The sequence below is a fragment of the Sphaeramia orbicularis genome, unplaced genomic scaffold (assembly GCF_902148855.1).
Source record: "Sphaeramia orbicularis unplaced genomic scaffold, fSphaOr1.1, whole genome shotgun sequence".
NCBI classification, from domain to species: Eukaryota; Metazoa; Chordata; class Actinopteri; order Kurtiformes; family Apogonidae; genus Sphaeramia; species Sphaeramia orbicularis.
This window is the reverse complement of record NW_021941640.1, coordinates 81,940-103,626: the sequence shown is the minus strand read 5'-3', so window position 1 is coordinate 103,626 and position 21,687 is coordinate 81,940. Positions and strand designations below refer to the sequence as shown.

General features: G+C 40.0%; 1 protein-coding gene across 1 annotated transcript in view; it reads left to right on the top strand.

Moving 5' to 3' along the window:
• Positions 1-21,687, top strand: part of LOC115416668 (probable E3 ubiquitin-protein ligase HERC3) — a 35,310-nt gene that overhangs the window by 253 nt on the left and 13,370 nt on the right. Inside the window, exons 2-19 of the mRNA XM_030130515.1 lie at positions 2,302-2,422; positions 2,858-2,934; positions 3,045-3,266; positions 4,956-5,047; positions 5,122-5,252; positions 6,229-6,353; positions 6,439-6,512; positions 11,078-11,187; positions 11,281-11,340; positions 11,432-11,537; positions 14,032-14,221; positions 15,181-15,329; positions 15,432-15,545; positions 15,669-15,752; positions 16,826-16,996; positions 17,109-17,249; positions 17,362-17,528; positions 17,612-17,678. Of these exons, the coding sequence (XP_029986375.1) occupies positions 2,302-2,422; positions 2,858-2,934; positions 3,045-3,266; positions 4,956-5,047; positions 5,122-5,252; positions 6,229-6,353; positions 6,439-6,512; positions 11,078-11,187; positions 11,281-11,340; positions 11,432-11,537; positions 14,032-14,221; positions 15,181-15,329; positions 15,432-15,545; positions 15,669-15,752; positions 16,826-16,996; positions 17,109-17,249; positions 17,362-17,528; positions 17,612-17,678 (2,201 nt within the window). The remainder of the gene's footprint in view (positions 1-2,301; positions 2,423-2,857; positions 2,935-3,044; positions 3,267-4,955; positions 5,048-5,121; positions 5,253-6,228; positions 6,354-6,438; positions 6,513-11,077; positions 11,188-11,280; positions 11,341-11,431; positions 11,538-14,031; positions 14,222-15,180; positions 15,330-15,431; positions 15,546-15,668; positions 15,753-16,825; positions 16,997-17,108; positions 17,250-17,361; positions 17,529-17,611; positions 17,679-21,687) is intronic.

Genomic DNA, 21,687 nt, shown 5'->3' with positions numbered 1-21,687 from the left:
GAACAGCCTTTACTGGCATCGTGTGTTCAGTTCTACTCCAGGCAGAACAACAATAATACAACAATAAGTAAGAATAGAGCCAAAGTACAATTATAGAAACTAAAAACAAGAAAACAGAATATAAATAAGAACAGAAGTAAAAGTATAATAAAAAATATAAAAATAGGCATAAAATATGAATAGACCCAATATTAACAGTACATATCATTATATATTGACCACTGATTATCAGTGACACGCTATAATCGGCCCGATTAATCGGTCAGGCTCTAATGTATATCTATGTAAACAGTGTGTGTATATATATATATATATATATATATATATATATATATATATATATATATATATGTATTTATATATATATATATATATATATATATATATATATATATATATATATATATATATACAGTACAGGCCAAAAGTTTGGACACACCTTCTCATTCTTTGCATTTTCTTTATTTTCATGACTATTTTCATTGTAGATTCTCACTGAAGGCATCAAAACCATGAATGAACACATGTGGAATTATGTACTTAACAAAAAAGTGTGAAATAACTGAAAACATCTCTTATATTCTAGTTTCTTCAAAGTATCCACCCTTAGCTCTGATGACTGTTTTGCACACTCTTGCCATTCTCTTGATGAGCTTCCAGAGGTAGTCACCTGAAATGGTTTCCTAACAGTCTTGAAGAAGTTCCCACAGATGCTTAGCACTTGTTGGTCCTTTTGCCTTCACTCTGCGGTCCAGCTCACCCCAAACCATCTCGATTGGGTTCAGGTCCGGTGACTGTGGAGGCCAGGTCATCTGGCGCAGCACTCCATCACTCTCCTTCTTGGTCAAATATCCCTCACACAGCCTGGAGGTGTGTTTGGGGTCATTGTCCTGTTGAAACATAAATGATGGTCCAACTAAACGCAGACCGGATGGAATGGCATGTCACTTCAGGATGCTGTGGTAGCCATGCTGATTCAGGTTGCCTTCAATCTTGAATAAATCCCCAACAGCGTCACCAGCAAAGCACCCCCACACCATCACACCTCCCCCTCCATGCTTCACGGTGGGAACCAGGCATGTAGCATCCATCCGTTCACCTTTTCTGCGTCGCACAAAGACACGGCGGTTGGATCCAAAGATCTGAAATTTGGACTCATCAGACCAAAGCACAGATTTCCACTGGTCTAATGTCCATTCCTTGGGTTTCTTGGCCCAAATAAATCTCTTGTGTTTGTTGCCTCTCCTGAGCAGTGGTTTCCTAGCAGCTATTTGACCATGAAGGCCTGATTCACGCAGTCTCCTCTTAACAGTTGTTGTAGAGATGTGTCTGCTGCTAGAGCTCTGTGTGGTATTCATCTGGTCTTTAATCTGAGCTGCTGTTAATTTGCGATTTCTGAGGCTGGTGACTCAGATGAACTTATCTTCAGCATCAGAGGTGACTCTTGGTCTTCCTTTCCTGGGGCGGTCCTCATGTGAGCCAGTTTCGTTGGAGCGCTTGATGGTTTTTGCGACTGCACTTGGGGACACATTCAAAGTTTTTGAAATTTTCTAGACTGACTGACCTTCATTTCTTAAAGTAATGATGGCCACTCGTTTGTCTTTACTTAGCTGATTGGTTCTCGCCATAATATGCATTCTAACAGTTGTCCAATAGGGCTGTCAGCTGTGCATCAACCTGACTTCTGCACAACACAACTGATGGTCCCAACCCCATCAATAAGGCAAGAAATTCCACTAAGTAACCCTGACAAGGCACAGCTATGAAGTGGAAACCATTTCAGGTGACTACCTCTGGAAGCTCATCAAGAGAATGCCAAGGGTGTGCAAGGCAGTCATCAGAGCAAAGGGTGGCTACTTTGAAGAAACTAGAATATAAGAGATGTTTTCAGTTATTTCACACTTTTTTGGTAAGTACATAATTCCACATGTGTTCATTCATAGTTTTGATGCCTTCAGTGAGAATCTACAATGTAAATAGTCATGAAAATAAAGAAAATGCAAAGAATGAGAAGGTGTGTCCAAACTTTTGGCCTGTACTGTGTGTGTGTGTGTGTATATATATATATATATATATATATATATATATATATATACACATACTGTATGTATATATGTGTGTGTGTGTGTGTGTGTGTGTGTGTATGTATATCTATGTAAACTATATGATTATATCTATCTATGAAGTTAAGTCTATGTAAAACTAATGCATACAAATTTAAATGAGGCCACAGTCCATCATCAGGTGTGAGTCTGGTCCGGTTCTGATCCACTAACTGCTGCTGTGTATGTTTCCATTCAGAGTGTGTGGAAACTAAAGAGAAGATCCGGGCTGTGAGCTGCTCTGATCAGGTGGTTTTACTGCTGTCCAAGAGGGGACATGTCCTCAGTGTGGACACAACCAGACCTGCTTCCACCCCACGGTAAGAAATGAACCAGCTGGGTGGAAACGGTACACCTACAACTGTGAAGTCTGTATCAGATGGAATTATAGGATTATAGGATGGAATTATCCACGTTTTACCACATATTTGTCTGATACAACTTCAATGAAAATCTAAAGGGCCCCAAGTTTAACAACAATTTGAGAATGTGAAGTGTTAATTAGATGTGATTATAGGTTAGATATTACAGAATAAAGTGTGCAAGTTATAATGGTGGAATGTAAAAACAATACTTTTACTCATAAACTACACTTAAGTACACTTCTGAGATACTGTTCAGTTACATGAAGGATGAGTCACTGTGTCCTTAAAGTGGGTTTCAAGTGTAATGTTGATGGAAATTTAGGGACAGAAAAAGATGTTTTCCCAGAATGAGGTGAAAATGAAGTGTGTGTTTTTTGCCGTTTGTTTCAGGCCCATCACAGCGTTCAGTCGTACACCGGTATCTCAGGTCGCCTGTGGAAGTCAACATTCAGTGGCTCTGACCAAAGGTACAGGAAAACAAGTCTAACGTCAGTTAATGATGAAGATGTTTTTCAGGCTTGAAAACTGGACAAACTGTTGACAGATGTCTCATGGGGTGAGTGTGTCTGGTCCACAGATGGTCAGGTGTACACGTGGGGTGTGGACTCCAGAGGTCAGCTGGGTCTGGGCAAGAAGACACCCGTGGTTCATTCACCTGAACAGGTCAGAGGTTTGTGTTCCGTCCCTGTGGTCGAGATCACTGCAGGAGGAGAGCAGAGCTTCGGCCTCTCTGTGTCTGGAAGTGTGTTCAGCTGGGGCAGAAACCACCGGGGCCAGCTGGGACTGGGAGACACCGAAGGTACTCCAGTCTCACCTCAGACTGAACCTGTTTTTAGTCCAACCAAAGGCCCCGTGGACTGTTGGTATCAGTTGGCCTCCGTCATCTGTCCGTCGTCTGTCCGTAAACGATTTTTCAAGAATCCTCTTCTCCGAAACCGTCTGTCAGAATGACTTGATGTTTGTTGTGGAATATCTCTGAAACAAGTACAATGGAGGACCCAAGAGCAGAACCACAGAGCTAGAGTCTTTAACAGTCTTTATTAACAGGCAAACAAGCAACAGGTAAGGGACAGGCAGCAGGTGAGTCGGGGACAGGTGATGGGTCAGGAAACGGGAATCTGAACGGGACCAGAGGGGCGAAGGCAAGAGATGTGGTTGGGGATGGAAGGCAGGTCGGTCATCCGGGGTTAAGGCCGTGAGACGAGGTCAAACAAAGGCAGGTCATTTACCGGGGAGAGCAGACAGGCAGATGAAGTCAGACAGGCAGGCAGGCAGGTCGAAATCCAGGCGGTAGGCGGGTCGGGTCAGGTCAGGTCAGGATGAACAGGATCAGAAACAGGAGGTTCAGGCAGGAGAATAACACTGGAGAGTAAGACACAGATGTAGAAACAATCTGGCAAATGACAAAGAGCGGAGGGGTGAATATATACGCCCAGTCTAATGGGCTGCAGCTGAGGAACACAGGTGGACGGAGTTAGGCTGATGGGAAGGTGTAGCAGAGAGAGATGAGGAGGTGTGGCTGAGAGAGAGAGAGATGAGAAAAAAAGAGCAGAACAGACAGGGATGTGACAATCTTTGGGGTTAGGTCTACCGAGTTTGTTCAAAGAATTGAGAAATATAGATTTTTGAATTATTTATGAATTTTTGAAATGTTAAAAATCCCCATTGGTTCATAATGGGACACATTTCAGTGTTATAACTTGGAAACAGTTATAGATATTGATATAATTACTATTGGCAATAGATAGGAAGTGACATTTGGACTTTCATTTGGTGCCATGACCTTTGACCTTGACAGTTCAAACGAATGTCTTTAAATATGCCGTTGGACTACAGGACCCTTGGTCCTTTTTTTGTAAGTTCAAGTGGAATGTTTTTTCTTCTTGAAAATGTTTTGTTTCTCATCTAAAACACTTCATAATTTCTGATGGTGTCAGAACTGATAGAAGTATAACGTGCGTACACTTGAAAACCCTCGGCCTGACTGATCAGTGCATGCCAAAGTTTTTGGACAGATGGACAGACTGATGGACGACCAACTGATGACAAATCCCCTGCGCCCAGTGTGGCCGAGGGTAAAAACTGAGTGGAAAACTATTTAGGAAACACAACTATTGCATAATTGTCAGATCCCAAATATTTGAAAAAATGATTATTGTTTTCCATAATTAGAATAATTGTCTCTCTTCAGGTGTGAATGAAACAGAAATAATAAATTTAACCATTATTTCTATTTTTTCTTCTGTTGTGACTTCAATAAGGACTAACAGTTTATTCTATGACATTAAAAGTCTCTTCTCCTTCTCAAGTGCATAAATATTCTACATTTATTATTAGACTTTTTCCACCATAGAAGTATAGAGAACAATATTCTTAACAGCAATTATTTATATGACAATTAAATGCCAAATCAGTGTTCAATATTGTGACAGATAAGTACATGTTTTAACATACAATGAAAGTCTGACTTCAGTTGTATTTTATGTAGACAGACACACACCGACCCATGTTCATTCCTTGGACATGAAGAAGACTGTTCACGTCTCCTGTGGAGAGGACCACACGGCTGTGCTGACCAAAGTAAGAGCCACAACAAACACCACGTCAGATTCAGTCTGATCTGAGGTCAGATTAATTAGACTAACTGTCCTCAGGATGGTGCAGTGTTCACGTTTGGTTCGGGTCAACATGGACAACTTGGGCACAACTCATTCAGAGATGAACTACGACCTCGGCTTGTCGCAGAGTTCTGGGGGTCAAAGGTCACCCAGGTTGCATGTGGACGGTACAGTACATTGGATATTTTCATTCTTACAGTATTATACTGGTTTAAAATATGTCAAAGTTAGTGTTTCACTTTACCTTGTATATGTCCTTTATATTTCTGTTTCTTTGATCTGTGCTACAGAGTTGGCCTTTTGTATATTTTAGTATTTATTTGGAATTTTGTAAATTGTCACTATTTTTCAGTATAATTTTTGTGTGAGTTTAATATATAGTTTCTTTTTGCATTTTAAGAATCTGCAGCTAAACAGAAACAGAGCAGCAAGACTGATTTTCACTGTTCCCATTACAGTGACAATAAAGACCTATTCTATTCTATATATTTTTTTCTATTCTGTTCTATTTTTTTCTATTCTATTCTATTCTATTCTATTCTATTCTATTCTATATATTTTTTCTATTCTGTTCTATTTTTTTCTATTCTATTCTATTCTATTCTAAATGCATCTTTATGTATGTGTTACATGGCTCAGACAATCACTTTGACTTGAGGGTGAAATATCTAGATGCTGGTGGCCAAAGGTCAAAGGTCAGGGTTACTGTGACTTCATGAAACATGTTTTTGGCCATAACTCAAAGATTTTGAGAGAATTTCAGATCCTTTCTATATGTGTACTATAGCATAAATGATGATGGGAGGACATTTATATAGAAAAGGCCAAAGTTAAACACTTTTCTTCCCACTCTGACCGTACTTTTTGTGTGAGTAGATTATTTGAGCAGAGAATGGTTCTCACTGGAGATGATTTACAGGAGCCACACATACATATACACACATATACACATTTGATTCGTTTTAATGTCTTCACTGCATATGTAACTCTGAACAGACATGGATGTAAACTTTATCCTGACTTGTTGGCAGGGGGTTCACTCTACTTTCAGTCATGTTCCTGTACCTTCTCTGTAAAATACTTCAAATGCATCGTTCTGCGTGCGTTGAAACCTGGTTTGTGCTTCATTCTGTCGTCCATCAGACACCACACTTTAGCTCTGACAGAGTCAAAGAAGATCTACTCGTTCGGGTGTGGAGAGCAAGGGCAGCTGGGACGTGGAAAGAAGAATCATCGAGCTGTACCACTGCCTGTCCAGCTGCCACCCGGTAACTACACTTATGTAATGAATGAAAGAAGTCACCTGAATGCATCAGACTGAACTGTGTGTTCTCATGTTAATCGATCTCACAGGCCATGTTGATGGGTCCAACATTAGAAACATCTTCGCCGGAGGAAACTGTTCTTTTGCAACATGTTCATCTGAGGTAGGACACAAAAACATCAGGTACCAACCCTGAAGTCAGTCATAATAATAATTATTATTTGTCTGTTCCTTGTTTTGTGTGTGTTTGTTGATTGTTATGTTTTCCTTGATTGCTGTCATTTACCTAGTCTTATTGTGTACTTTATTGTGTATTCATTTGTGTTGCCTTCAAGGACTTATATATTTATGTACTGTAGCAAGAATAGGATACCAAATTATTTATTAATTGAGTGTTGATTTATTGATTAATTTAACCATAGATTTATAATTAAGCTTAAACTTAAATCAATCCAAAACAATAATTTAGAAGTCTTGCATAGGTGATAGTTCGTGGACTGCACAGTGAACCCATGTGTGAATAAATAGTACACAAAGCACAACTGAAACAATGGATTTATATACATATAAATAATTTATTAACTAAACTAAGACACACAAATAACATAAAGACAAGAGACAAATACAACCAAAATTAGCAGGAGATTATGGACAGGAGAATATGTAAATTAAGTTGGCAGATAGCTATATTCAAGAGATTATAATGTTAGTGAGGTTACGTTGAGGTAAACCTACTTAACTTGGAATAACACCAACTCAGATAAATCAGGAGCAAGTTTTCTTACAAGTTGTTGCGGTGCGGATGCAGCAACTGGCACGGCCTTGACGGCGGATGGATGAAGTCTTCTGACGTAGTTCGAAGCAGGAACAGGCTGTGAAGCGACGTGCTTGCGCTGGAGGCCTGAAGGTCTGGAGTTCTGAAGTTCTGAAGCTCTGAAGTTCTGCTGGCTGGAGGAGGTTGGCGGCTGGTTCTGGAAAGCTCGCCAGGAGAAGATGGAGAACAGCGAAGATGGTAAAGCTCTTTGGAGAGCTTAGAAGATGGAACAGCTCTTTGCTGGAGTTGAGAGCAGCGAGGGTGGAAAAAGTTCTCTGTGTAGGTGAGAGCTCGGAAGAGGTGGAGATAGCTCTGGAGAAAAGTTGGTTTCATTCACTTTTATAGTTCTGTCCTAGGGCTGCACGATTAATCGATTTTAAATCGAAATCGGATTTTTTAATTAGGACGATTTTTAAAAAAGGGAAATCGTAAAATCGATTTCATCTCTCTCGTGCCTGCGGGCCGTGCGCTTGCGGGCTCCCGTAGGCTCCTCCTCCTATCAGTGACAGCGGTCTGTCACAGAACTCGTGCAATGGCCGGACTTTAAATGTGTTAATGAGCCCGCAGTACTTATAGCAATGTAAGCCGTGGCTTCACGCACGGATCCCGCAACTGAAATAGAACTGCATGCGGATCACTCATCTTACGTTGTCCCGGATCCGTACCGTACTGTCTTCTTCCGATCCGGGTCCGGGTCTCGGGGTCATCAGCCTCAGCAGAGGAGCCCACACAGCCCTGTGCCCACACACATCCACCCGCTCCAGGATAGAATCCCTCCAGTGTGTCCTGGGTCAGTCTATTCCACGCACGGATCCCTCAGTTTAAACAGAACCGCATGTGGATCACTTATATTAACCTGGTCCACGCACGCACGCACGACTGAAGCCTGTCACTGACTTACATTGGTATCACTTCTGTGGGCCCAGATACCCAGGAAAAAATAAATAAATAAATAAAATTTAAAAAAAACAACAACAACACACATATATATATTTTTAAAAACTTAAATAATTAATTTAGTCCTCTTGCTAAATTTTTCATTCACAAATGTAAGTTCTGTAACACAAAACCAAATATTATTTATTTTTTGAAAGATGTTGAACTTTATTTAAAGCTGTTCGATAAATCTGGAAACAAAAAGGCTCTAAAAACATAAGTATTTGCTCTGATTTGGACATTGTATTATAGTGTATTCCCCCTGGCAAACTTATGTTATTTTCTTGTTGTATACATTGTTTGTATACTCTATTTCATTCAATAAAGATTTAATTAAGAAAAAATAAACTTCTGGGGGTTCATCACGTGATACCATCACAGATTTGAGGTCAGAGCAGTGCCTTGCATTGTGGGCTGCTCACGAAAACGACATGCTGACTTCTGTTGTCTTTTGTAGTTTTACCCAAAAATCGAAATCAAAATCGAAAATCGAGTTTTTAGAGGAAAAAATCGGGATTTTTTTTTTTTGCCAAAATCGTGCAGCCCTATTCTGTCCAAAAACCAACTTGCCACACCTTCCTCGTGAGTGTAGATGAGTTATCGATGCCTTGGGGCGTTGCCTTCTTTGTCTGTTTTCGGCGGGAAAACGCCTCCTCATGCATATTCAAAAGTATCACGTTTCTCTTCCCTCTTGGGAAGACAGAGGGGGAGAGGACTGTGGGCAGCCTTGTAAGAAAACTTTGCATCCTTAAATAAGATCCTTAAATAAGATCACTTAAACTTTATACATCACCTGTAACCTCACTTAAGCATCAGTAAAATGATAGCATGATTATTCAGACATGCTATAAGCAGTGATACTCTTACTTTCACATAATTCACCGTGAACATGATCAGGACACACATATGTGAAACCACAGGTCAGGCAAATGGCTTAAGTATTACATGCATAAAAGAGTTAACGTGCTGAGTTAATCAACATTAACACATAATGTAATACATTATTAACATGGCACATACAGGGATTTTATCATTCAGTCCTTTGTTCGTTTCTGGGTTCATCTTCACCTCTGGATAAGCAAGAATGATGGGACACAGATGTTGAGAGGCAAAAGTCAGCTTAGTGTCAAAACAAGTCCATTAGGCTCATTCCTTAAGATCATCTGTCTTCGTAAATGTCATTTGCAAAGGATGTCCCGGCACTGACCTGGGTACCACCCAATCAGAATGGTGGTTAAGGAATTTGGTTTGACCCAGAGAGAGGGAGGTGATATAATTTATAATTCTGTTTTTGAGTCTGTTCACTCACTCCACCGTCATCCAGCTACAGTACTTATTTATTTACAGTTCTGGTATGTCAATATGGGTGTGTATGTATGTGTATGTGAGGATGATAAGTGAGGTTAATTACTTACAAAAGATCTAAGGGTATTGATTTTTCATATATTATGCTGCAGTGGTGGCTGCTCGTCTTTCAGACAGGAGAAGCTCATTGTCGGCTTACATAAAAAAAAAAAATTGTCAAGTTATTTAAACATAAATTCATCCCTCCGTTCCTTTTTAAGAACATGGCCAGTGACCTTATTGTACCAGGTAAACAAGAAAACGCTGAAATTATGTTAAATTGAAACAAGGAAGTACAATGAGTGTGTTTTATTTACAGTGCAAGAAATGAACAAGTAATTTCGTAGTGGTTTCTCCCTCGATTTCACAGCAGAATGCACGACGGTATTACACTGAACTGTGTCAGTGAAGAAGTAGATCTCAAAATAGCTGTCAATCAAACCAGATTCAGCCTTTCGACCAATCCTCCAATCAGCAAGTGGAAGCCTGGCGTCCAGCCCGGCTGAGCTCCGCCCACAGCTCCATTCACCCCCAGAGACGCTGAGCGTACGGGGGCGGGACAACATTGTGGCATTTATCCAATTACCGTCCAGTTTTGAGGCAATGAAAAAAAACTGTTCCACTCAGTCCCATTGAAGTCCATGGACGCTGAGCATCTACGGACAAATGCACCGAGCAGAGATCGAATGAGAAAACAGCACAACGGGAATGTATGAGAAGTGAACAACAGCGAGTCCGCTGATTTGTGATAAAGCTGATTCTGAACGAACTCGTCTTTGAGATGAACGTGTTCTAACACATTTGTAGTCAATGAAATGTCAACACAACCGAAATGATTTGACCATTTAATTTTCATAATTTTAGTGGAAACCGAGCTTGCCTTGCAGTCTGTGAGAAGTCGCCTCTGTTATGCTGATAGGAAGCTAAAGGATAGACTGTTGTGTGGAGAAGGGGTGGGATTAAATAAGTTACACTTCCTCCCTCTCCTTTTCGAATGTGCAAATAAAGTCATGCATATGTATACTTTTTTTTTTTTTTCCATGACTTCTTACTACCTGTTTTATTTCTAAGGACTAAGTAAAATTACTTTGTCTTGTTGCATATTCAAAATAAACGAAACTAAAAAAAACAAACAAAAAAATTATAATACACTGCCTGGCCAAAAAACCCCTCACCACCTGAATTTAACTAAGCCAATAGCTGGGAGCCTCCTATTGGATAATTACTGCATGGGCGATTATGGGCACGTTGACCCATGAGGAACCACAGGTCATATTCATACCGGTATCTAAAGACTGAAGTTAGTAAATGCATAGTGTCTGTTTTTAGCTTCATTTCCCATCATGCAGCGTGGTACTGCGCTTCTGGTCAACCGAGCAATAGGATTGTAAGGCTATTGAATTCCAAAATGACTAATATCTCCCAAAATACTGGTCCTATCAACTTGCTGCGATATTTAACATGGAGATGGGACTGTTCCTCAACTGTAGGAACCACATTGGCCAGTTACAAAAGTCTCAATTCCTCAGAACTGTGCAGACACACACACACACACACACTCGGAGACCTTCCAGTATTATGATATAATTACAATAATCCTGTCCCAGTGAAAATACTGTTTCTTTGTTTCACAGGACGACAATGAAGAGTCAAACAGTGCCACTGTGACCCAGCTGACTGTAGATGACATGGTTAATAAATGGACCTCTGAATGTGATTCTAACTCATGGAAAAACACCAAACAGTGCGTATATTGAAGCTCCACTTGTTCTTCTTCTTGGTATTTGTGCTTTGTTGAATATCCTGACGTTACAGTCGACGTGTTAAACCTTCACAGTGAAATCCAAAGGACGTTTTCCTCTGCATCCACTGTGAATAAAAGCTTCCTCGATCGAAGGTAAAACACAGAACCTTTGTATGTGTTCATCACTTCTTCATATCTGGTCAATCAATATTACATCTTCTTCTTGTCTCTTTTGTCTGAGCAGCAGAGATAAACACTTCCAGACCTCGTCAAAGTTCTGTGGTTTGGACTTCACAGCTGTTCAGAGAGCTTTCACCAAACTACTGCAGAAAGACCAGGTTTTAACTCAGGTAGGAAACTGAGGCTCCGTTCACACAGCAGGTCATAATGCACAACTGGGATGTTTTGGAATGTTCGTTCATATTACACATTAAAGGTGCTGTATGTAGGATTGTGGCCAAAACTGGTACTGCAATCACATTCAAAATACTGTAGAGCGTGGTATCCTCTGCTCCTCCCCCCAGACTAGGGGTTGCCAGATCCAGCATGAGCATCTACTTCTAGCGTTTCCACTAATCCTTGCCACCACACCATAAATTTCATACAAAAAAAATCATCACCAGACTTATTCTACATCAGTATAATATATATTAGAACAGGACAAACGTCCTGAACACTGAAATGAAAGTTTGTGAAGATTCAGGAGATAGGGAAAAGGGAAATGAGCCTTAAGTTTCACTTTTACTTCAGCGAAGTACAAGCGGCATGGATTACTACAGTACGCCCCCCCACCCGGCCGAAGGAAAGACACACCACTGCATGAAGAGGTCACTTCCACAGAAAACACTGAACTACAAGGAGCTACCATGGCAAGAGACAAGTCCTACACTGGTACCCGGTCTCTTCACCAGTCCTGGACCGGCAGTCTGTTCACCAGGGCCAGGAGAAGAGACTGCAGCCTGGCCCTGGGAGAAGAGACCGACGGTCTGGGACCAGGTGAAGAGACGGTGGTCCCAGCTCTCAGTGGTTCTCAGCGGTGGTCAGACTAAGGCAGAGCCGGCGTCGTTCTTCAGATTCTTCTCCTCTTTCAGCCATCTCCATGTTTCTAAATCATCTTCTATACATCTCCTTGTTTTGTTTCTCACTTTGTCATGACGTATTTGGGAATAATAAGAGTCCTTTTAGGTTTATTAACATCAGACATTTATGATCAGAAATGTTCCAGCTACAGCTCAGGGGGAAGTGCCAACCTGGATGCTGAAAGGCTACAGACACTGTGATTGGAAGACGGGTGGTGGGTGGAGCCTCAGACCAAAACACACAATGACATCATAAACATCATTTCGGGGCTGACACTGAGCTTTTCAAATGCAAATATTCTGTCTGGACTACTACTGTCAGTGAGATCAGTATTTGAAATGAACAGGATTCCTTAATGTCTGGTGACAGTCAGGGCCATTTTATAATTACTGAGAACAGAATTCCTACAGACTGCACCTTTAAATGCAACTTTTCAGTTTTGAGTATGAACTGAATGCGACCCTAAAGTGACCTGCATGCACAAAAGAGGTCCTGACGTAATATGTGACCATGCAGGCATGCACTGTCTTTACTCAAGTAAATATGTTTTTCTGGCGTCTCCTCCTCCTGGGATGCAGAATTATGACTTTTGTTGCATTTCAATGACGTAAAGACCGGAAACATGTGATCTGGCCGTTAAGACTGAAGTCGCATTCCAAAATATCAGATTCGTTTTGGATTAAGGACCACATATGAAAGTGGCCTGGGTTCGGATTAGTGCTGTTCCAAGTGTCTTTAACAGGTCGGATATAGGTCAAAATACAAAGCTTGTGGAAATGAAATGAATAAATTAAATATTGGCGGGTGAACAGAATGTGGAAATGCTGCTAGTGTAGTGCACCACTCTGTTCTGCAGCACACAGCCCCGCCCCTAAGAGTTCCTGGTAATCTGAAAAGTACTACCTTCCTATCAGGAACTTCTTCAAGGAAAGTTCGGGGCCAGAGGAAAGTTATTTACCCAGGTAATTTTCAGTGCAAACGCAGCGGGCTTTTGAAAGTTCAGGGTAATGCACAAAGTTCCTGCAGTGGAAAAGGGCCTACTGTTTTATTAAGTCGGCTGACACCCTTCCTCCAGCACACCTGGAAGCCATTCCATCGTTATCAGTCTACTGTGAAGCTTGATGATGAGCTGATCATTAACTGAACCAGGTGTACTGGAAGAGGGAAATATCTAAAACATGCAGGATACCGGCCCTCAAGGACCGGGTTTGGACACCCCTGGTCTAAAGGGTTGAAAATGCAAACTGTGTTTTCTCGTCACACATAGTTTACATCACAGGCACGCGTCAGTACAAGAAAACATGTCGGATTATTTCGCTGACGGACCTTCAAGTTACCTTAACCGCTCTAATTTCCATCCAAGAGTTGTTTCAGCAATTGTCACAAATCTTTATAGAAAGTAGTAGAGAGCAGAGAAGGCACATTAACTTCCTGTTCTGTTTCCTGTTTTGTGATTGTATGTTGCACTAGGACAGAACAGGAACAGAAGTAAAAGGTTCTATGCAGGTGCTTGGTCTTAGTGGTGCTGATGCCACCTGGGGTTCAAACTACAGCGATAAATACAAAGTTTGACACACTTTTGCGTGTCCACCTGTATGCAGATTTAAAAGTGAGAATGCAACACCACTGTTATGTTTTCAGTTCAGACTGTTACCATCTAAATGTAGCCTTAGATGTAATGAGGTTGTTGACAGGAAACGGTGCGATGTTGACTTTCAGAACCTGTCGTGGTATTGTTTTCATTCAGCTGTCATCTGTCTCCAGGTTGAAGCCACCATCATTCACTTGCTTCCCACTCTGAATCCAGCCCCAGTGGGAGTGGAGGGCTTGAGGATCTACCTGCTCCTCAATGAGCTTCTGCATGTGGTCCAGGAACACAAGCAGAGCTCAAAGCTGGCTGAGGCGGTTGCTGCTGCCGTCCACAGACTGTCAGCTGACAGCCTCCGGGTCTTAGGTACATCCCACTGCTCCTCTGGAACTCTGATGTGGCATGTCAACTGACTGTGAACTTGTTTGGACTCATGGAATTCTCCTCCTCAAGCTAAAAACGCTTTTTGGAAACTTTCTTAGTTTAGAAAATGTCCTGTTACCAAACAGAAAATACACTATATGGACAAAAGTATGTGGACACGTTGAATTTAGGTGTTTCTTTTCTAACAGGGGTCTGGGATACAAAACAATAATGACTAATGCCATAATATAGTTTTACATTGGGATAAATATCAGTGCATTGGTTAGTTTGGTTGTGACTTAATTTCTCTCAACATTTTTTGTTTTTTTATCCATGACTATGATTTTAAAAGTTCTGCTTCTAAATTTCTAAAATAGTTTTCCTGCTCTGACTGTAAATAATAATTTTCCACCAGCACTAACCATCTACTTTCTTCACATCTCACTGAGGAAGAAATAGCTCACATTAAACTTTAAGGAAATATTGATGTTTCTAAACTATATGGACATAAATATGGAGACACATCATGTTACAGCTGTAAGATGTCCTGTTCATAAGGATTTGAGATAAAAAAATAGAAATAGAAATTTAGAGGTAGAACATTTAAAATCATAGTCATGGATAAAAAAAAAAAAAGTCAAAACCATCTCTGAGGCATTTTGGAAACAAAGATAACAATTTAAACCAAACTAACCAATGCACTGATATTTATCCCAATATAAAACTATATTCTGACATTAGTCATTATTGTTTTGTATCCCAGACCCCTGTTAGAAAAGAAACACCTGAATTCAACGAGTGCACAGACTTTTGTCTGTGTAGGTCTGTTTTTTTTTTCCTTTTCGTTTTTTAACTTTTTGGAGTTTCCTGGTTCCCACGGGACAGCAACACCTCAAACATTTGCTCTTACAGAATATGATCCATTGCTGTAAACACGTCTGTGTCCATGTGGTCTTCCTCAGGGGACTGGTGGTCGTCTCTGTCAGACTCCATCAGGGTTAGACATGTGGAGGTGTGGAAGAAGGCTCTGTCAGTGCTCATGTCCCCTGAGACTTTTCGTCCAGACTCTGCAGTCAAAAATATGCTACAAGTCCTCCAGTACATGTACAATGTTAGTATCTGTTATTCATACTTTGTCTAGTTGTGTCAACTTGTACAAAGGGTTTTGTGTCATGTCCTTCTATCTAATGAATTCAATACATTTGTTTTAAAGGCTAACAACAGGACTGTGGATGCTCAAAGAATCCCAGAAAGTGTTTTTCAACTGTCGATCAGCGGTGAGGTTATTGCCATGTACATATATCCGGGGCGTTTAAGGTTCCTTGAGGTAAAAAACTATTTCTTTCACTTTATTCTTGTAAAAACACATTTTCTGAGTTCTTATAGATTCATCACATATGTTCCTATGAAAATGTAATATATGTTCTTTTTTGTGCACGGGGCTATGCAGCCCCCTGTCATCTTTAGCTTCCCATTTCTGATGAATCTGCAAACCAAGAAAAAGGTGTTGGACATCACTTTTACAGCCATCAAGGTAATTTAAGCTTTTTCAATATACCACATAAAAATAAAAATACACTGCAAAAAAGGAATATCTGGCCAAGGGTTGAAAGAGGAGATAGAGAAAATGTGGGGTGTGAAAGCAACAGTGGTACCAGTAGTGATCGGGGCGCTAGGGGCAGAGACCCCCAAGCTGAGAGGATGGAACCAGCAGATACCAGGAACAACATCAGAGATCTGAGTCCAAAAGAGAACAGTCTTAGAAACAGCTAAGATCCTGAACAAAACCCTCAGGCTCCCAGGCCTCTGGTAGAGGACCCAAGTCTGAAGGAGACACCGCCAAACTTAACATGAGCCTGCATAAAGAATTAGCAACCCATCTCCGACTGCTAGCATAAACGAATTAGCTTAAACATGTTAATAACACATTGTAATAAACACATCCGAAATGACATCATAAACATGTTTCTAACGGCACGTTTACATGTGAAATTATTTAGCAAACAACAGAATGACTGATACATACAGGCATTGAACTGCAGGAGTTACACAAAGTTTGATTCAGCATTACTCAGAAAGTTTGCTCGCTTTTCTCCTCTCAGCTACACCGGCACCAGTGCTTAGTTCTAGTGCATGTGGAATGCCAAAATCAAAGCATGAGTTTCAAAATAAGAGTCCGTATGTATAAATGAACTAAGACTTACTTGACAGGCAGAACAGCATTAACAGGAGATTAAAAAAAAATAAATAAAAATTGTCGGCGTTATTTAATGAATGCGTTAATGCGGTAATAACGCGTTAACTTGCCCAGCCCTAATACATATATATATATATATATATATATGTATGTGTGTGTGTGTGTATATATATATATATATATATATATATATATATATATATATATATATATATATAAGTAAGTCTTTTTATTGAAGTAAAACATTTTAACCCAATATTGAGTTTAATATCCTTATTTTTGTACAGGCGTTTTTTTTTTGCAGTGTAGGCCTTATACACAATGTTAACTCTTTGAACTGTATGAAACACTGTCACACAACATACTTAAAACTGGTAAAATAAGGAATGAAATATTTGACTTTATTCTAGAAAGAAAGAATACCTTTACCCTGTCAGCTTCAAATTATGGCGAATGGATGGGATGGTGAGCTGCCTGCAGATGTGAAATTAGTACTGAAGCTGCGCCGAACATCTGTCTTGGACGACACATTCAAACAACTGGCCAACACTTATGACAATGACTTTAAGAAGCAGCTTCTGGTAAACATTTAGGTTGATCTGATACCCATACGTTTTCCAAATTCATCATAAAAAAATTACATTTCACCAAATTGCTCTTGCATGAGTTCATTTGTGCTATTTTGTTTTCCAGGTTTATTACAATGAAAACCTCAAATTTAGTGGTGTGAACAACCAAGACTTTTTCCACCAAGTGTTTCATGAGATGATGTCACCTGAGTCTGGGATGTTCATGTTCAACGACTCCAAAACGCTGGCATGGTTTCCCTCCAGAGTACGACTATTTCACTCTGTATAATGAATAATATGCACATGTTACATACAGTCGGGTCATGTCTGAAGGTCTTTTCTTATGCATGTTTTGTCCCTTTTCACTTTGACAACAGCCAACACAGGAGCACAGAAGATACTTCCTGTTTGGAGTTCTGTGTGGAATGGCTTTGTACAACCAAAGTATCATCCATCTACCGTTTCCACTGGCTCTGTTTAAGAAGCTGCTGGATGTAAAACCATCACTGGACGATTTGACAGAATTCAGCCCAAGTGTTGGACAGTATGTATGTTTTATTTGTCATAGATTTAGGTGCTGGTTTCTGCAGCTTCTCTGACAGAATAAACTTCTGATTTTGTTTCCAGGTGTCTGAAGTCCATCCTGGAGGAATACAGCGAGGAAGCGATAGAAAGCCTGGACATTGATTTTTTGGTAAGAATTTTCAGATATTTATTAACCCTTTAGGCATCCGAGTTGGTTTTTTGTTGTTGGAAATATTCAATTTTGATATCAAGATTTCAAAAAGCTGTATCTTGGAATTGGTTAAAGTCGTACTGTAAATGAGAAAAATGTTGGGTATGAACCAAAGTGCATGATGGGAATAAATGTACTAATCTCATTTGTATATTGTGACGTCACATGGTGGCAGCCTTATTGGATTGCACAAGTTTTAGCAAACTTTAACTTTGAACATATGTACATGGAAGTTTTCTTCGTGTTTTTTTGTCATTTTATCCTTAAAATAAATGAACTTAAACATAAGTAGAAAATAAAATGCAGTAAGTGTTAGTAGCTTTTTAGCCAAAGCAGCAGAGTAGACAAGTCTGTCCTTATCTATCAAAACTAAAACTAAATAAACTTTACTTATTTACTTAAACCAGCTCAGGACCACGCCTTTAAACTTCTTCACTTTGAATTGAAACATATGGGATAGGATTAAAGGGGCACATGCCCGCCATCTATTGGTGGGAGGTGGTAACAAGATTTGGAAACTATATTCTATCTAATTATGGTGCCTAGTACTGTGGTACGTTGTTAGTTTTAATAGGAGAATGCACTGTATTGTTGTAATTACTATTTATTCACGATGCTTTTATCTTTATTCTTTTATTGTACAGCATTTTGGTCAGCTTTGGTTGTTGTAAAGCGCTTTAGAAATAAAAATTGACTGACTGATTGATTGATTGATAGATATGGAGTTATGGTATGCTTCATTCAGTTATGTTGCTTGTCACAATAGAGAGTCTGCACGTGATGTCACCGCTAGCGGAAGTCATCGCGGTTCCGCCCACTGAGTGGCAGAAAGAGGGAGATGAGTGACAGCGTTGGCTTCAATACTGTCTAAACTGAAGAACAATATTTAATTAAAAATGGGGAAGAGCTGTTATGCGATTGATTGTATGAACAGGTTTGAAAAGCAGTGGGAGGTATCATTTTACAGACACCGAAAGACAAAGAAAAGAGAAGGAGATGGATCCACAAATCCAGGAAACCAAACCTAGATCTGTGGATCCTGTTTGGTGTCAGCTAACATTCATTTCTGCTGGATTTTAGGGTCAAATCAGACCTGAAATGACCTATTGTTTTGGCTAATGTTACTTCTTAGTGCAGCTCTTGGTTTCATGATCAGATCTTTCATGGTTTTTATCTTCATTTTGTGATTGTGAACCTTGTGCTCCTACATGATTAGTAAACTAACTGAAACTGAGGTGAACCTAGTTTTTCAAATACGGGGGAACTGGAGAATAAAGCTACGACGGAGTATTAGGACCACAGAAGAAAAGAAAAACACTGGTCACTATGAGTATCAAGTCATAAAATATCGATATAAAACCTGTAATTTTGTGAGAATAAAGTCAAATACAAAAAGAATCACAATGTTATGAGAATAAAATCGTAGTTATAAAAAAACTCCTAATTTAACAAAAATGTCATTCGTTTACGAGATTAAAGTCATCATATTCCGACAATAAAACCATATTAAAGCCGCAAGCGGCATCTAAAGGCCCTCGCCAAGGGCACGTCCAGTGGAAGTATGCTCATCGTTCAGCAGGTGGCGCTCTAGCCCCAAATTTTGTGTCTTCTAATGAATGGGTTTAGGCCTGGGACATTGACAATTGATTTGAGACAAATCAGTGTTCCTATGTCCGAACTGAACAAAATTTTGTATATATAAATCTGTAGGGGGCGCTAGGAGCAAAAATTCAATTTGTTCCATTGAATGGGTGTAGGCCTGTGAGATGTACCACTGAGTCAAATTTGAGCCAAATCGGTGTTCGTATGTCTGAACTGATGCAATTTTCGTGAAGGTAAATTTGTAGGGGGCGCTACTGAGCGAAGTGGCAATTTCTTTTGATAAATGGGTGTAGGCCTGGGAAATTGACATCTGATTCAAATTTGAGCCAAATTGGTGTTCGCATGTCTAACGTGAAGTAATTTTTGTAAAGGTAACATTGTAGGGGGCGCTATGGCGCCGAATTTAAAATTTTTCTGATAAATGGGTGTAGGCCTGGGATATAGACGTCTGAGTCAAATTTGAGCCAAATTGGTGTTCGTATGTCCGAACTGAAGCAATTTTAATAAAAAATGTTAAACATTTTTGTAGGGGGCGCTGTAGTGCAAAATTTCAGTTTCTTTTGATAAATAGGTGTAGGCCTTTGAGACAGATGTCTGAGTCAAATTTGAGCCAAATCGGTGTTCGTATGTCCGAACTGATGTCATTTTTGTAAATGTACATTTGTAGGGGGCGCAATAGTGCGAAATTTAAATTTCTTTTAATGAATGGGTGTAGGCCTGGGAGATAGACGTCTGAGTCAAATTTCAGCCAAATCGGTGTTCGTATGTCTTAGCTGAAGCAATTTTTGTAATGGTAAATTCACGGAGAAACTTTGCAAAGTTTGCGACGTTGTCACACAAAAACGGTGACACCTATCCAAAAAATTCGGCTAACTTTTGATGCCCCACTTCTCTAGATACTGTACACCGATTTTGAGCTCATTTGGCCAAACGGCCAAGGAGGAGATAGTTAAAATACGACGTCAGCGAAAACGCTGACTCAGCATTTTGGAAATTTCAATCCAATATGGCCGACTAAGGGTTGGTTTAGGGGCGTGGCCATAATAATATTTTTTTTTGTCTCCTCATGATGAATCTGTCTACCGATTTTCGTGGCTCTACGACAAACTTTATGTTGGACGCGCTCCCATTGGCGCAATGCATTTCCACTTTTCAAGGGGGCGCTGCCGCAACATTTCTTTACCGACATCTACGAAACCTATATGTAAATTCAATTTCTCACACTTCTGAATTTTAGGCAAAATTTGGTGAGTTTTCGTAAATGTTCAGAGGGTCAAAATTGAGCTCAAAGCGCAGGAGAAAGAAAAATAAGACAAAAAAAAAATTAAAAAATTAAAGCCGCAAGCGGCATCTAAAGGCCCTCGCCAAGGGCACGTCCAGTGGAAGTATGCCCATCGTTCAGCAGGTGGCACTCTAGCACCAAATTTCAGTTTCTTCTGATGAATGGGTGTAGGCCTGGGAGATTGACAACTGATTCAAATTTGAGGGAAATCATTGCTCGTATGTCCGAAGTAAGGGAATTTTTGTATAAGTAAATCTGTAGGGGGCGCTATGCAGCTAACATTAAATTTCTTCAATTGAATGGGTGTAGGCCTGCACGATGTACCACTGAGTCAAATTTGAGCCAAATCGGTGGTCGTATGTCCGAAGTAATGCAATTTTTGTGAAGGTAAATTTGTAGGGGGCGCTAATGAGCGAAATGGAAATTTCTTTTGATAAATGGGTGTAGGCCTGGGAGATTAACAAATAATTCAAATTTGAGCCAAATTGGTGTTCGTATGTCTGAAGTGAAGTAATTTTCGTGAAGGTCAAATTGTAGGGGGCACTATAGCTCCAAATTTCAAATTTTTCTGACAAATTGGTTTAGGCCTGAGAGATAGACGTCTGAGTCAAATTTGAGCCAAATTGGTGTTCGTATGTCCGAACTGAAGCAATTTTAATAAAAAAATAAAAAAAAAACTTGAAGGGGGCGTTGTAGTGCAAAATTTCAGTTTCTTTTGACAAATAGGTGTAGGCCGGGGAGACAGATGTCTGAGTCAAATTTGAGCCAAATCGGTGTTTGTATGTCCGAACTGATGTAATTTTTGTAAATGTACATTTGTAGGGGGCGCTATTGTGCAAAATTTCAATTTCTTTTAGTAAATGGGTGTAGGCCAGGGAGATGGATGTCTGAGTCAAATTTCACCCAAATCGGTGTTTGTATGTCTGAGCTGAAGCAATTTTTGTAATGGTAAATTTTTGAAAAAACTTCGCAAAGTTTGCAACCTCGTCACACAAAAACGGTGACACCGATTCAAAAAATTCGGCTAACTTTTTATGTCCCACTTCTCTAGATACTGTACACCGATTTTGAGCTCATCCGGCC